Source organism: Chanodichthys erythropterus, chromosome 19 (assembly GCF_024489055.1).
Source record: "Chanodichthys erythropterus isolate Z2021 chromosome 19, ASM2448905v1, whole genome shotgun sequence".
NCBI lineage: Eukaryota > Metazoa > Chordata > Actinopteri > Cypriniformes > Xenocyprididae > Chanodichthys > Chanodichthys erythropterus.
Genome location: NC_090239.1, coordinates 32,794,645 through 32,811,021, shown reverse-complemented (window position 1 = coordinate 32,811,021; position 16,377 = coordinate 32,794,645). Strand labels below are relative to the sequence as shown.

The following is a 16,377-nucleotide window of genomic DNA, read 5'->3' as shown; positions in this document are numbered from 1 at the left end:
TCCTCATGTACTAAACTGCATTTTTTTAAATTGTTTGCGTGATGGAGGTACGCTATTATGTCATGTGCAGTGTGATGTTAACATTTAAGATAGCTGGTGAGAGAAAATGGCACTATCAAAGAGTCTAAAGAGGAAAGTTGACAATGAAAATAGGGCATGCAAAGAAGAATGGATAGACAACTATGCGTTCTTATCTAGTTTTGTGAAAGCAAAGCCAGTGTGTCTTATCTGCAATAAAGTTGTCGTTTTCAAAGAATATAACACTGTGTCTACACCGGATGCGAGTGGCGCGATGTGACGCATCAAAAGATAATCCATTATAATCAATGATATTGACTGCCCCGGATGCGGTGCAACGCAAGTCACGCGACACAACACATTCCCGACAGTGAACGGATTCCCCGTTCTGTTTCTGACGTAGTCCAAGTGCTTTGCAGTGGTCGGTTTGTCACGTAACAGCGTATGCAGCTTTTAGCTGTGGCGGCGCAACGCAACACGGAAAAAGTTGCGTCCGGTGTAGACACGGTGTTAATATTAGACGCCACCACAAGACGAAGATCTATTTCAGAACCAGCCGCTTTAAAAATAATCTGGCTGTGGGCACAGGCCAGATATTATTGCTGGCGGGCCAGTTTTGGCCTGCTGGCCATCTATTTCTGACCACTGCAATAGAAGATGGCTGACATTCAACAACAGAAGGCATAGAGAAATGTCTAGTGCAGAAGAAAAGGAGAAGCTGTGGGGAGACAAGTCTCTCATTTGTCTCTGTCTCTCTGTGAGGCATCAGCTGGCCTTGCTGGCCTTCTCCTTGCAGGAGCAAATCATTGTAGCTGATGTTGCCAGGCAGCAAATTAGCAACAGGTGAACACAATCAGTACCTGTGAGAGCAGTAACACAGCAGAAACCTTGGAAACGGAGAGAAACAATAACAGCAGAAAACAGCACATCACCAGGGGCAGTAATACATCTCAGGATGTGACATATTTAAAAGCGCATCAGAGATGTGTCCTGCTTCGTTATGTGCATTACAAGAAAATCACAGGGAAAGAGGTATAAGTCTTTTCTAATTTGCACATTTTGGCACATGTACGTCTTTCTTCAGCCCCATGTTATCTAAAGAGACAGTAGCTACTTATATTTGCAGTGCTGCTTATATTTATCAAGCAGTAAAGATGGTCCTTCCCGCACCAAACACAAGGCGTCTGTGGATGAGAGTCCAAAACAAGGACTGGTGGGACATTTTCCTGCTCCACTCACAGTGGAAGTCATTTATGACAGTTTATTCAACAACAGCTTGTTCCATGCATCATCTGTCATTACGCCATTGCACATGCGCAGAACTTTCACTCATGCCTTACTAGTGTTGTCAAAAATAATGATATTTCAATAAGTATTGAAACTGAAATATTTGAAAATTCTTGCTCTCTTCTCTACGATGGGGAAATGGCACACATCTGCCTCCTGTCATTCACTTTTCTCATTTGCTCCAGTTGAATAGTGCTTGTATTGAGCATAATTTTACTCATTCCTGCAGGTTTCATGCTCACACCAAAAATCTGCACACTTCTGATCTATATATGTGCCGCTCACATAAAGCCGCCTCTCAAACAGCTTGCAAGTACCAAATTGACTTTTTCATGGCTTATTGTGCTTAAACTGTCAAATAAATACAAAATTATGTCAAAATACCCATCTTGCTGAGTATTCAGATAAATAAAATCAGATTTGATGCTTGTTGTGTAACACTATATTGGATCCGTGCATGAACTCTTAAAGTGACAGCAGCCTAATATACCCACTGCTGTCTGTCATGTTAATCAAATAGCAATAGACAGAAAATCACTTGCTGCTCTTGATTAAATAACTTATGTAACTTTAACTGTAACCATTAATCTGGTTTTGCATCACATTATGAGATAATAACAAATGACCTGTATGGAGTTTCAGTATATATGACAGTTTTCACCGTAGTATCGAAAATATTTCATATTGAAGTTGGAAATTCCAGTATCGTGACAACACTAGCTTTTAAAATCCAAATGAAATTTTAATTGAATTTGGCCAATTAATTCTGATTGACATGGTTACATGTGACTTTTTTTTTATTCCAAATGTGCTACAAATTACAATCAGATTATTAGGGTCCATGTAAATGCAGCTAGTGTTGCCATCTTGCTAGGAAATGTACAACAAAACCCACACTGCAACTTCCAAGTTTATTAACTGCAAAAATTGGCTCATAATATTGAAAAGAAACCAAAGTTCAAAGATACTTGTAATATTATAAGGGGACATGGCAACACAGGGCTCGAAATTAACTTTTTTTTGCTTGGAAGCGCTGGTGCTCCAGCTAGGAGCACCACAACTAATATTTTTATATAATCCTGAATTCTTTGTCCAATTCTTTGCCCACACCGTGTTTAATTTAGCTCTCACGATCTAATAAATCATTAATGTGTTGATTTAAAAAAAAAACACGGAAATGTCATTTCACGGTAAAATGCAACTGTCATCAGTAGTTATTCAACATAATGCATCTTGGTCGCTAATATTACTTTGGTCAAAAACAGCGGATACCAAACAGGTTAAACTATTTTCCAAAATATGGTTAACAATGACAATCAATCCAACAGTGTTATTTACCAAGATTTCACTAGCTTTTCATTACAGTTTGAAGAGCGAGAGGCACACGCGTTTGATTAGTCATGGTATTTACTCCTCACATTAAATCAGTCAAACATGAATGATTGCTGCGGTTGTGTTCAGAGATGCAGTTTTAACACCATTTAAAAAAGATTTAAAAAAAAATCAATTTTAACACAAGCTAAACAACAACCATTAAAATCAAATCAAATTCAACAAAACATCTTTTCCCCACCACAATTACTTTCCTTTGCTGACAAAATATCAATATCAGTGGCTACAGCAACAGATTTCTTTATACGATCTATATCAAGACAGAAAAACTCAAGACACCTTTTTCAATGGGTTTTAATTTGTTTGATGCGAGACAAAGTAATGGTGCCCTTTTTATAGAAACATTTATTAGTTTGCTGCACTATAATTTTTTGTTTTTTGTTTTTTTTGTTTGAGGTTAAATGTGTGACGACAGGAACCTAACAATGAAGTACAGAACAAAGATGTCCTACTTTGTATGCTCCAATAGAAACATTGAACAAGAGTCGAGTCCAGTGTTTGTAGTCCAACCAGTGTTTGAACTGAAGTGACTGAGACCCTCTATTTCCATTCATAGTCCCCTTAGTTATCTTTAAAAATCAGGATGAGGAGAGGCTAGCTAGCCATGCAAGTAGTGCAAATATCCTGGCTATTTAGACTAACTCTGTCGACCATTGTGGGACAGTCACATAGAGAGTAAGAACAGTTGATTTAGCTGTCCAATCCCATTCTTCTCTAGCCTGACTTCGTCATACTCATATTCTAGGCAGAATGTGAGTCTGATACTGATCCAACGCACTTGAATTATGGGGCGTGTCTTAACCGAACCAGTAAAAAAAAAACAAAAAAACTCTGCACTCAATTGGTTAGACCTACAACAAATCAGAGCAACGCAGTAAGTGGCGTATGTTGAACTTGTACTTAAACTTTTGCCGAATCCCGTTGGAAAGACGGCAAACACATCTTTCCCATCGACAAATGCCTTGATTGTGGTTCTTTGTTCGTCTTTTAAAATGAATGCGCTGTCGATTTTTTTTTTATTACAGACGTGATAGCGGAATCTAAACATCTTACTTCTCCAGCTGCAGTCATCGTTGGTGAAAACCAATTCAACCCAAGCGCTCTTTGATTACGTGGGTGGTTACGTAACCGCAGATAGCCTGTCCATCATCGATTAAAGCCCGCCCTGGCAATTTGATTGGCTCGGCCTTCTGGGAGCCGAGCATAATTACTCCACAATGGATCGAGTCCAGACCAAACTTCCCATCCAAAAAATGTTGTGGGCGGGGTTCGGGCTGGCACCCAGGCTAATTCTTCTCCCTTTATTTAAAATAAAAATTAAGAAAATGATCAAAAAGTGGAAATAAAGTGCCTAATGATTATTTAATAGTAAGACTAATGTGTTTAAACTACACACCCCCATGTCGAAATGCAAATTTTGAAGGTGGTATGTTTATAAAAAAAAAAAAAAACGAATAAGTACTAATAAGTTTCTAATAAGTAACTAGATAAGAATGTTTGGAGTGTGAGTGTGCGTAGTTTAAACATCCAGTGTGTAAAATTTAGGGGATCTATTGACAGAAATGCAATATAATATACATAACTACATAACTTTGTTTTCAGTGGTGTATAAAGACCTTACATGAACCGTTATGTTTTTATTACTTTTAGAATGAGCCATTTCTATCTACCTACACCGCAGGTCCCCTTACATTGAGTTCGCCATTTTGGGTTGCCATGTTTCTACAGTAGTCCTAAATGGACAAACTGCTCTACAGAGCGCATTTGCTTGAATGGCTAATCTCTGCTGTCTCAGACGACAACTTTGTCCTGTGTCAGCCACCGTAGCTTTTCTATGTGCTTTGAAAGGGAGGGGTAAGCGGTGACCTGAGCCGTTGGTTGCAATTTGCAACTTCACAGCTAGAGGTTGTATTGTATTTTATGTTTACCACAGACCTTTGTGAACCAGTGGCAAATTAGTCTTCCAGGTTTTATGTCAGACTTGTAAGTTAAGTGTGACTGTCTGTTGAACTGCTTATGATCTTCACTTACCTGTTAGGTTGCAATCTTGTAGATCATCAGTAATAACGTTTATGCGTGGTTATTGAAAAAACAAAAAACTTAAGTCACTGAAATAAGGCCAAAAAATATATATTAAATCTTTGTTCACAAGACTTCTGGGTATTTGAGGTTGTAGACTACAGTTTTTGCTTCAAAATGAGGTAAAATTATGCTGCCTGCTTGTTCATATAAAACAATAGAGAGAATTACATTTTCTAAAACATCTTTGGTCAAGAAACACAGTATGTGTGGAGGCGTGAATCCTCATGTATAATGGGTGATTCTCACCTGAGAAGACAAAAGAATTGCATAAAGAGCTCTAATGAGCTGCATAAATGATGAGCTCTTTCAGTCAGGTAGGCTGTGAAAAAACCCTCTATTGATCATGTCTCAAATCTCATCATAATGTAAATCAAACATACAGAAAAAATAGCAATACTGTTAAATATTATTACAATTTAAAATAATGGTATTCTATTATATTCTTTAAAATATAATGTATTTCTGTGATGCAAAGTGTCTGAACAGTTATGTTACCTCTATGGCATTTCATATAGGCTTTTAGCTTAAAGGAACACTCCACTTTTTTTGAAAATAGGCTCATTTTCCAACTCCCCTAGAGTTAAACAGTTGAGTTTTACCGTTTTCGAATCCATTCAGCCGATCTCCGGTTCTGGCGGTACCACTTTTAGCATAGCTTAGCATAGTTCATTGAATCTGATTAGACCGTTAGCATCGCGCTTAAAAATCACCAAAGAGTTTCGATATTTTTCCTATTTACAACTTGACTCTTCTGTAGTTAAATCGTGTACTAAGACCGACGGAAAATGAAAAGTTGCGATTTTCTAGGCTGATATGGCTAGGAACTATACTCTCATTCCGGCGTAATAATCAAGGAACTTTGCTGCCGTATCATGGCTGCAGCAGGCGCAATGATATTACGCAGCGTCTCTCACAAACTTCTCCATGGTTGCAAGGCACGTTCCCTGTGCAAGCAGGGGCTCACGAGCGCTGCGTAATATCATTGCGCCTGCTGCAGCCATGGAACGGCAGCAAAGTTCCTTGATTATTACACCAGAATGAGAGTATAGTTCCTAGCCATATCAGCCTAGAAAATCACAACTTTTTATTTTCCGTCAGTCTTAGTACAAGATTTAACTACAGAAGAGTAAAGTTTTAAATAGGAAAAATATCGAAACTCTTTGGTCATTTTTAAGCGCGATGCTAACGGTCTAATCAGATTTAATTAACTATGCTAAGCTATGCTAAAAGTGGTACCGCCAGAACCGGAGATCGGCTGAATGGATTCGAAAACGGTAAATCTCAACTGTTTAACTCTAGGGGAGTTGGAAAATGAGCCTATTTTCAAAAAAAGGTGGAGTGTTCCTTTAAAAGCATGCACATTTGGAGAAATACTGATGGATTCTCATATGTTTGTCAATTTTCTATACAGAGGAGTAATATTTATTCAGGATTTATTGTCATTAAAATGAGTGCTGGATACTGTGTTTTGAATTCATACTTGCAGCCGGAGGGCGCTCTGTACACCTTTAGTCCACAAATGCCTGAGCACTAAAGAAGAATAGGCAATCCAGGAAATAACCGAAATAACAGAGGCCAAAGATCGCTAACTATGGCTATTCAAAACACTTTTCAAGACAATAAATACACGATTGAGACGATGTATGCATGTATTGACTGAATTTGCCTCTGAATAGCGCTGGCTCAGTGGGCGTGGCCGCATTAGCGGATAATGAGCTGAATCACGGACTTCTGACATGGCTCTCTTTTCATACAGATTACATAAACACAGAATATTTGTTTTTGATTTGACTTAAATGATTTAAAACCTGACATTTCAATGTTTTTTTAAGTCATAAGTCTAATTTTTGTGTCATTAGTATTCACAAGTTACAGTTCATTTTCTGAGAACTATCAGATTGGACTTTGTTCAGAGGGAGAGGAGAGATCACGCATCATGTTAGTTTTCTTTATTTTACAAAAAGCACAACATTTTGTTGTGTACACATATAAAAGAAGATCCACAGATTAAAATGGTGTATAACTCTTAATTGTATGTGCAACATTGACAGAGTATTTTGAGTCTCTTTCACACTGGTTAGAAAAAAAACGCGGTGATCACGCCGGCGTGACCGCCGACCCGAGAGTGTTAAATAATAATAATAATAAATGAAATACCATTGACCATAGACAAGGTTTTTTTTTTTAAATGGTGTTTCTCAGTTGTCTCAAAATAGCAACACGCCAACAACGCTCCTGAACACACCTCGTTTTCAGACCAACATGCCCATGGGCGAACAGATGTCTGCAAGTGCATTTGTTATTTAAACAACATGTGCGCTGCACGTGGGAATGATAACTGTGTCGGGCTGAAACTAGCAAAAAACACTTGATGTATGATAGGGCCCAATGTGTCATGTTTTGTGTTTTGACACATTCTGAGTTCTGTTCCATTCTGTTTCCTTCCATTTAACTGTCCAATGGAACCCCAGAGGGAGTTCCATTTCTCTATCTACTGTCAGTAGATAGAGACAGGAAGCAATGGGAGACAAGAGAGGGAAAGGTTCTCAAGCCGGGTCATCTGAGGCACTATTCTGTGTTTCAGAGCGCTGTCCACAAAGCTATGGCTTTATCTCTGAGCCTGTTCTGAGCTACATGAGCTCAAGCGGTCTTTGTTTAGAGCTGATTGTAGATCATTTCTGATAGACGTGACATGTTCTAGAGCTCCTTAGAGAAGTTTAACAACTGCCTAAGTTACACTTAAGGCTTTGAAGGCTTTTAAAGGGATAAAAGGATGAGAAAGATGTTATGGGAGTATGGAAAGATCACACATAAGGAAGAAAGGACACTCCTACATTCCTTTTCATCATGGGGCCTGTGTACGCAAATGTACTTTTACGAGTTCTTCAAGTGTGTTTGTGAAAAAGAGACAGTGGTTAAAAGAAAGATTCCCTTATCCTTAGTCTCTGAATACCATTAGTCCCCTACTTTCAACTCTGAGAGTATTTTAAAATTTAAACATCTTCCCTTTGTTTTTTGTTTGTTGTTTTTTTTAGTTCAAGCAAGTGCCTCATTTTTATTTTATGTTTTTGATTGATGGGTTAAAAAAAAGTCCAGTGGCGAGTCTTTCAAAAAAGGGAAAAACAATAGCCGGGGGAAAAAAAGATGAATTTTATTTGCAATAAGAGATAACACAAACCAACAAAAGATATAAACAAAAACAAAGACTTAAATAAGGATATATTTTGGCCTTTTGATTTCATGTTGAATTGAGGGGATAGTAGAAAAAGAAAAAATTTGTTAGAAGAAAACAGTATAAAGGGACTGACAAATGATACAGGCACCAGACAGCATTTAGACAGCATGGCTCAGCATGCTATCATAAGGGCATTTACACTGATTGGTGTAGTTGGTGATTTGAGATCATAATGACCACTGGCAAAACTTCAAAGTTGGACAAAGACATTTGAGTTGTGAGGTGAAGAGATGATGGCCATGTACACAAGGCAGTTAAATTTAGTTGTCAGATCACCTTTTAGTGCTTAATCCCATTCTGTACACAGACAGTTCAGTAATTTACAGGAATGACAACTGCATTCTGCAACCAAATTCTGCTCTGAAAAATTCAGGTAATGACTACCACATTTACCAAAGTTCTGTGCAATGTGTACAGAAACAAAGTGAACAACTAGATGTTAATGATGTATTTAAACTCAATCTCTGTGTGCAGTGCAAGAAAATCACAGGGGAAGAGGTACAAGCCATGACTTATTCGTGTTGCCAGATCATCTTTGAAAAAAAAAAAAAAAAACAGTGAACACGAACAAGCCTATAATAAACTGATATGCATCCAAATGCTTAATAAAAACAAGACCAAAATACCTGCACATGCCTAGTTCATTAACTCCATAAACTAGATCGTTTTATGAGTGAAGCTCAAACAACAAGCTGCAAAGCACCCTTCCAAACACAAACAAAACACAACACCTCTGTAGACGGTGGTTAAGTTAAAATGGCAGAACATAATGTGTCTTTGTTCACTCACCATCACTGTAATATTAATTTTGTCAAAAAAAATGGATACGAAACATGGGACATACACGCCAGAATGTAGCTATGGTTACCATGCTATCAATCATCGAAATTTCAGCAGTTAGTCATGTTCCTTACACACACGGAACAATAATTTAGGGGAATCACTCCTGTATTTAAATAGGGTTGTCACAACTGAAACTTTACAGTGTGCACATGGTCGAAGAGTCCACCAATGGAAGTGGAAAACGACTAATATGATGTGATTGATGATGTAACAGTTGTCAGTGGAAATGCTTCATATGCATGTTATCTCCTGCTCTTGTTGATTTTTGGTCATTTTGTTATTCTGTGTCACAGTGGCTGTGATCATGATTTTAGAGTGTTTAGTGTGTGTTTCCCGTAAAATAAAGTAACTCACAGCTTAACCACAGTGATACCGTGCACTGTTGGAGAAATTAACTAGCTTCCTGTTTCCTGTAACCATATTAACTTTGTCGCACATCTGTCAGTCTTCTTGTCATATGATGCAGGTCAGAGTTCAACAACCTGGAACTTTTTTTACACAGCGGAATGCAAAACATTTTATAAGCTTGCATTACTTATCTTTTACATTTGCATGCAAATGAATGGAAGTCAAAAAAAGTATAGTGTGTCCACCTCAAAACACTGAGCAGTTTTTCATAAAACAAATTACTCATTTGCAGAATTTTTTTCCTCCACACTACAAAGAGTGATTTTGTTTGTTGTTTGTTTTAGATGGAGAAAGATGGTTCTGTTGAAGAGACTTTTGGGGCTTATACACCACAATCCATTGGCCAATCTTTACTTGATCAGAAGGTAAGATCTTCTTCCTTAAATCCATGACATTTTGCTTTTTCAAGTGAAATATTTTAGATGTTTTCCAGTTTTCCCCAATAATAAAACAAAAGGGTAACCATGTGTTCAAATTTTGAAGTCATATGTACTTTAGTATCTTTGTATGTAATATTTTTTTTTTCTTTTTTGAGGTAACGCATTGTCCAAGGCCCTCTATTTCTTGAAAATCATCTTTTCATCTTTAGAAATGCAAAGCAGTATGATTCAATTAATAATTCAATTTATCTGATAAAATTATGAAGAATCGTAACTATTTTTGTTTTCTACCAACATTACTGTATTTCCCTGTGAAATTTTGAAGATAGCAGAGATAAACTATGATGTTCACTATAATGTTTGGGGGGGGAGGGGGGGATGTTACATCAGAAAAACATGGAAAAAGAAAGGTAGTTGACAAAAAGACATACTTTTAATAACAAATATTCATGTTAAATGTATTAATTTGCATAAGGAAAGTGTTTTATCTGGTCGCCATTTCTTTCACCAAGTTTTTCCACAATATTTAATTAATTTTTTTGCTTCCACTAGTTCATTCCTTGTTGTGTCATAAATTTTGCTTCCATTTTTTTAAGAGCAAATATCTCAATTCTCAAATAATATCAACTCATGAAAATTGCATGTATAATTATAATAAATAGGGATGTCCTGATCAAGTTTTTTGTGTCCCCAATCCATCACTGAATGTTGAGTATCTGAGTATCTGCCGATATAGAGTGCCGATCCGATACTTTTATTTTCTTTGTGCTTGGTGCACAATTTCAAATACATTAAAGTAATTAAAATCAATCCAGTATATACAGGGATGTGCAGAAAGATTCTCAGGGGCAGGGGCTCAAACAACTACTACATTAATTATATTTACAGGTATATGGCAGATGTACATTGACAAGACATTGGTAAATGTAAACAGACTGTGTTTGTGGTCACAATTAGGAATATAGGACTAATGATATAAACTTCTTGTATTTTATATATAAAATAAGCAAAATTGGAGTTTATTTTAACAGTTAGGCCCTGTTTACACCTGGTATTAAAATCAGACTTGGTAATCCGATCACAAGAGACACATCACTGTTTACACCTGGTTGTAACATGCGTCTCTTCTGGCCACTGCATATTGATATAAAATATACTAAAGAAGTCTTCACAAGGTAAAATGTACACATCTGACTGAAATCAACCCTTGTTCTGATTTGGACGAGAAGGAAAAAAAAAGGTTCATCTTGTCTTCTGTTATTTTCTAGGTGGGGCTGCTCCTGAAAGAGGTTCAAGAACTGAGAAATGAGCTCAGAAGCAAAGACAGGACGATTGCTGAACTTTCCCAGCAGCTGGTGCGTATTATAGCCTAAAAATGTACTTGCGAGGAACTGACTTTAAACGTTAAACAAAAAAGTGGAATTTTTCTGCTACATTTATTAGTGTGTTAGTTACACTAAATTATTGGCATTTGCTATGGTAATAAAGAATCAATGAGATTGTGAATGGTTTAACACAATCTGACCTTTTTTCTTTCTTTTTGTTGAAACGTTACAACACTAATACTGTGTCTACACTGGAATGTGACCGTCGCACCATGCCACAACAGCTAGAAGCTTTCTACACTGGTTGCGACAAAGCAAGAGCAAAGCAAATCTATTTGTCCTTCCTATGAGAAGTATCATGTAGTACGTCATAAATAGAACAAGGCATCAGTTTTCTGTTGGGATTTGTCATGTCGCGTCACGCCACATCCAGTGTAAACAACATCACTGATTATAATGGGTTCTATTTTCTGTTGTTGCATCACATTGCACCTCTTGCGTCCGATATAGACACAGTGTAAAATTAAGCTTGAACTTGTATCTGCTCCACCACAGATTTTATTTTGATTTCAAAATAAAAAGTCAGTTTGGGATTTTATTATATTTAGATCTTATTTACAAGTCAATTTCATCATCATTTGCATATGGAAATACGCAAATTTACACAACTTCACTACAGTAAAAATCTGTTGAAACTGAATGTGCCATGTATTGTGGGCAGACTGACTTGAAAATCATGTTTAACAATGGCTGACATTAATGTGACAACTATTTGCTATGCATCCACCTACTGTGTGACAACTCTAGGATTTGCTTATGCTTATTATGCTTAAAAATGTTGCTTTTGGATATGTATTTAGACACGATCCAGCTGTTTTGTTCCACATTTTTTTCTTTCTTCATTTTGAAGCATAATTTTTGCAGTAATATTTATAGTATAAATAAACACATATAAATACATTTTTAATGAAACCTGAGAGAATTCTGTCACTTCATTGAAAGTCCATGTAACCAAAACATTTCACAGAAACATAAGATGCAAATCCATACAAATTGAGCAGTTTAATTCAGGTATTCTGGACAGCCACGGGGGGGGGGGGATCAGGAAAGTACCACGAGCCGGGACTCGAACTCGGGTCGCCCGAAGCGCATTGGTGCTACATGTCGGCATGCTGCCCATGAGGCCATCAATGCCAACAAGCAAGCACATTTGAGCAGCCCTGACCATGCAGAGTTCAAAGAGGCAACCCTCTTGGGAAATCACCCGTTGTAAAAATAAAGAAACCTCAAACCGAAAACAGACTGCAAATCATTGGTGAGGCTGCGTAAGGGCGAGGATGGCACTGGCCCACTCAGATAGACGGCTAGTCCACCCAATCATTCCAAATAATTAGTAATTACTAGTTATTACCATCCAAAACCTTACAAAAATCTCAGACGCTTACAATAATACAGCTTCAGTCATTACTAGGGAGCTATCATGCTTTTAGCTTTAGAATACTGCTGCAAATAATTAGTAAATCCGAAGGATTTGGTAATACTTGAGTCATTACTAATTGGCTACCATGAACTTTACTTTAGAAATAATTATAAATTATGCATTATTCACATTAATTATGAGCCTGTATACAATCGTTCTTAGTAGTTCTCTACTGATTAGCTAATAGTGAACTACCTCATTCAACTGAGCAATGAGCATTATTACTAATTCGTTAATCAGTTTCTTGTTAGTTAATAGTAGTAGAATATTGCTCATTTGTTCCTGTGTAGTTATTAATTAATGATGTAAAAGTATTCTACAGTGTTACCAATTTTGTATCATAAATGTTCATGAGAATCCATAAATTTGCCCAATTTGAGCGCATTAGTTTGTATATAACAATGATTTAACTCAAACTGATACTCAGGATGGATGTTGTCTTCATACATGTTGAAAACAATGTGTTCTGATCTGCTTGTCCTGGATGGATGCATTGTGTTTGTATATCAGTGTAATCTAAACATGATTTATGATATGCATTCACAGGTGAATCTGCTATTGCTAAACTGATTATTTATGACAAACTTAAACTGTTGCAAGGACTGCAATTATTTATATAGTTTCTTATGAAAGCAACATGAGTGAATATATTGTGTTAGGGGAAATGATATTTGCAGACATATTTTGAAATATTTTTGCCAAATTAGATTTTGTAAATTAACTCCAAACTCAGATCCTTTCTCGTCATTTTTATTTCACTCATAATTTATTATTTCTCTAGTTTCTGCTTTCGGTGTGAGGGTGAATTTCATGAAAATGTCATATTCCAGCCAAAAACAAAATATGAAAATAAGAAATTATATTTTGCATATTTTAGGCAAATCATTTTTTGTTGTTGCATTGTGACTTTTTTTTTTAATTACCATTATTCTCAATAATGATTCTCATTAGATTTTACCATGTTGTAGGTTATACTTCACATATTTAAAGGTGCTAAAGAGGATGTTTTGTTTTATACATTTTTGCAATATTACTTGAAACTGTCTTTACTAACTGATAAAAGACTATTTATTAGGTGCACTGAAAGGAATAATATTAATATACATCATCTGTGCACGAGGTAGGGCCTTAAAAACATCAGCCAATCATTTATGCGATCATCGCGTAAACGATTGGCCCTCTGGCTTGTCAATCACTGCCATGATGTTTCTTGTGAGAGACGTGCGCGGATTGGTCCTCTGGCTTGTCAATCACTGCCATGACATTCCTTGTGAGAGACGTGCGCGCTCCAGTAACTTTCCACACTCCACAGGCGCCACATGCAATATTATTTTCATTAGACAGGAGTAACAACTGCAGATTATGAGTTACCTGCGGTGAGTCCGACATAATGAATCCACTAACACGATACAGCGAATGCCGGTGGTAAACACTCGTGTTCCCATACTCGTGCACAAGTTTTGGGAGGCGTTCCCACAAAAGGAGGGGGGTTGTTCTTACGCATGCGCTCATTTCAAAAACTCAATAACTGTCTTTGGTTTCTCAGTCGACGAAAAGATCATCTTTAGCACCTTTAAATAATATATCATTATTTATCATTTAAACTGCTTAAATGTTATGAACTGTCATGTCACAATACAAAAATACCTCAATAGTCCTAAATAGGATTAATTTTTTCAAAAAAAAAAAAAAAAAAAGAAAAAGAAAAAGAAAAGTAAGTTCTTTCTTTTGCTTTTGGGATTGCATCTTTATAAAATCCACACTTATTTTGTGTTTATGAATGTTCATGATGTTCAGACATAAATGACTTGTAATATTGAAATGTGTGTTGTATTGTGAATGTTCCTGGAAACACAACAGATATGACGAGACCAGTGTGTCATTTGATTGCTGTTAATTATACTTTGTTTTAAATAGCAATAGCATTTTATTGTTTTGTATTTTTTTTAGTCTTCTCCAATAGAGGATATGCAGTGCCGCTGCCTGCAGGCGTCAGAGGCTAACAAGGAGTCAGCGGAGCACCAGGACAAGGATACTCAAACCTTGTGGAGGCCACATAATGTGAGTATATATGCAGAGATAGAAAACAAGATCAGGTCAGCTTTATCACTGCAGAGTTGAGAATATTATGTACATGGTTAGGAATGGTACTGACTGACAGAGGCATGGGCCAAATGATTTCACTCACCTGTGTGGAAATAAGGATGCTCATGCATCTGAGAGGAGTGAAGTTAGGGGATGAGGTTCTCACTTGTCAGTGCAATCGCCATGCGTGTTTCTGATTCTTCCAACATAGGCTCATTGGAAAAAAACATCCCTCTACCTACATTTTAGCAAAACTACCTATACATACAATTCACTGCAGTTTCCATTTGAAAACAGTAGTTGCTGTAAAACACCAACATATTTTATTCCTTTAGTCACAATAAAAAGTCACAATAAAAGAATTCAAAGACTTGTAGTAGCAAGCTAAAATGGCATGGTTTCTTCAGCAAATACGTCTTTATCTCATTTGTTAGGGTATGGGTTTCGTATTAGGGTTAGGGTAGGGTTTAGTATTGGTGGTACACTATTATAAAACATGATAGAGCATTAATCTTTTAACACCATTTACCAGACATTTAATTTCCGAATGGACTTGATACATATTTAAAATGTTGCTAGATTCGCATTATCTGTTTTGAGTAAAACTGAACACAGGTTAGTGGCCTTTCTCTGGGTGTTTCCTAGATGACTCACAAACATCTATCCATACATTTTAGTTAGGGCTGACTCCCACGTTACACTGCATCACATAGGGACAGTTACATTGAGTGTTGCAGACAGAAGCCTGTTTTGTGTATATGTATAGATGTGCATTTTGTTGTGTAAGCTATATTACTAGTAGGGTTCTATACCATAACATACAATGTTTAACTTGCTAACAAATATATTTTATATTTGAAATATATTTTTTCTCCACATAATGGATGTCAATGAGCACCAAAACAGTTTGAACAATATTCTACAAAATATCTTCTTTTGTGTTCCTAATATTGAAAGAAATTCATACAGATTTGGAATGACATGACAACGTATGGATGATGATAGCTTTAATTTTTGTGTGAACTATCCCTGTCAAGTCCAAACTGCAAAATTAATGCATGTTTCTGAATGCTGCTGATGATTATACATTTTAGTTCTTAGGACTGGTTTTTGTGATTTACATTAGCAACTGACAATTGACCAATCATGAGGTGGCGTGTTCACCAGCATGGTTCTCCATTTCTCAATATAGGTAATTCATATGTAATCCATGAATTAAAAACATGTTCTAACAGAAATGCCACCACTGGATGATGTAAAAGTCCTTATTGTCTTGACAGTTCTGAAAAAACTTTGTCTGTAGTCCTGGTAAGAGAATTGTGTGAATGATGTAACATTTCTTGCAGGCTCTGGAAGAAATCATTTTAATTCAGTGGATCTCAGTTGGTGGTTCTGTGCTCAAAGTGTAATGGACAACAGGGAAAAACAAAGCAGTTATTATTCAGAAAAGACCCCTTGAGGGGTCAGATCAAAGACAGGAAAATGTTGACAGCTGGCAAAACTAAAGAGCCTAAAGTGGTGCAGTGAAGATTGTGCGCCCTAATTGAATTTGCCTGTGTTTAGAAGTCACTTTTCATGAAAAGGGTGCAAAATAGGGTCCTTAACTTTTTCTTCCGCAGTAGTTAGTGAAGGGTACTTAACCTTGAGAAAATGCTGATTGTCAACATAGGTGTCCAAGCATTATATGTTGTTTTATTTTTCGTTCATTATAAAAGATTTGCCATTTTTGCAACCCTTTTACCAAAATTAATAGATTTTTGTTATTTTCTAATAATAAATGTTATATATAAACATCAAAGTTAAACCGAAAAAAAAAAAAATTCATTTAAATTTATTTGTTTT

The 16,377-nt window shown here is 36.6% G+C and overlaps 1 protein-coding gene across 4 annotated transcripts in view; it reads left to right on the top strand.

Annotated features, from left to right (window-relative positions):
* The window catches only part of ccser2b (coiled-coil serine-rich protein 2b), an 88,711-nt gene that overhangs the window by 56,028 nt on the left and 16,306 nt on the right, over window positions 1-16,377 (top strand). For all 4 annotated transcript variants that reach the window (XM_067369372.1, XM_067369373.1, XM_067369374.1 and 1 more), the window contains 3 exons: window positions 9,550-9,630; window positions 10,914-11,000; window positions 14,401-14,511. In XM_067369372.1, coding sequence (XP_067225473.1) covers window positions 9,550-9,630; window positions 10,914-11,000; window positions 14,401-14,511 — 279 coding nt within the window. The remainder of the gene's footprint in view (window positions 1-9,549; window positions 9,631-10,913; window positions 11,001-14,400; window positions 14,512-16,377) is intronic.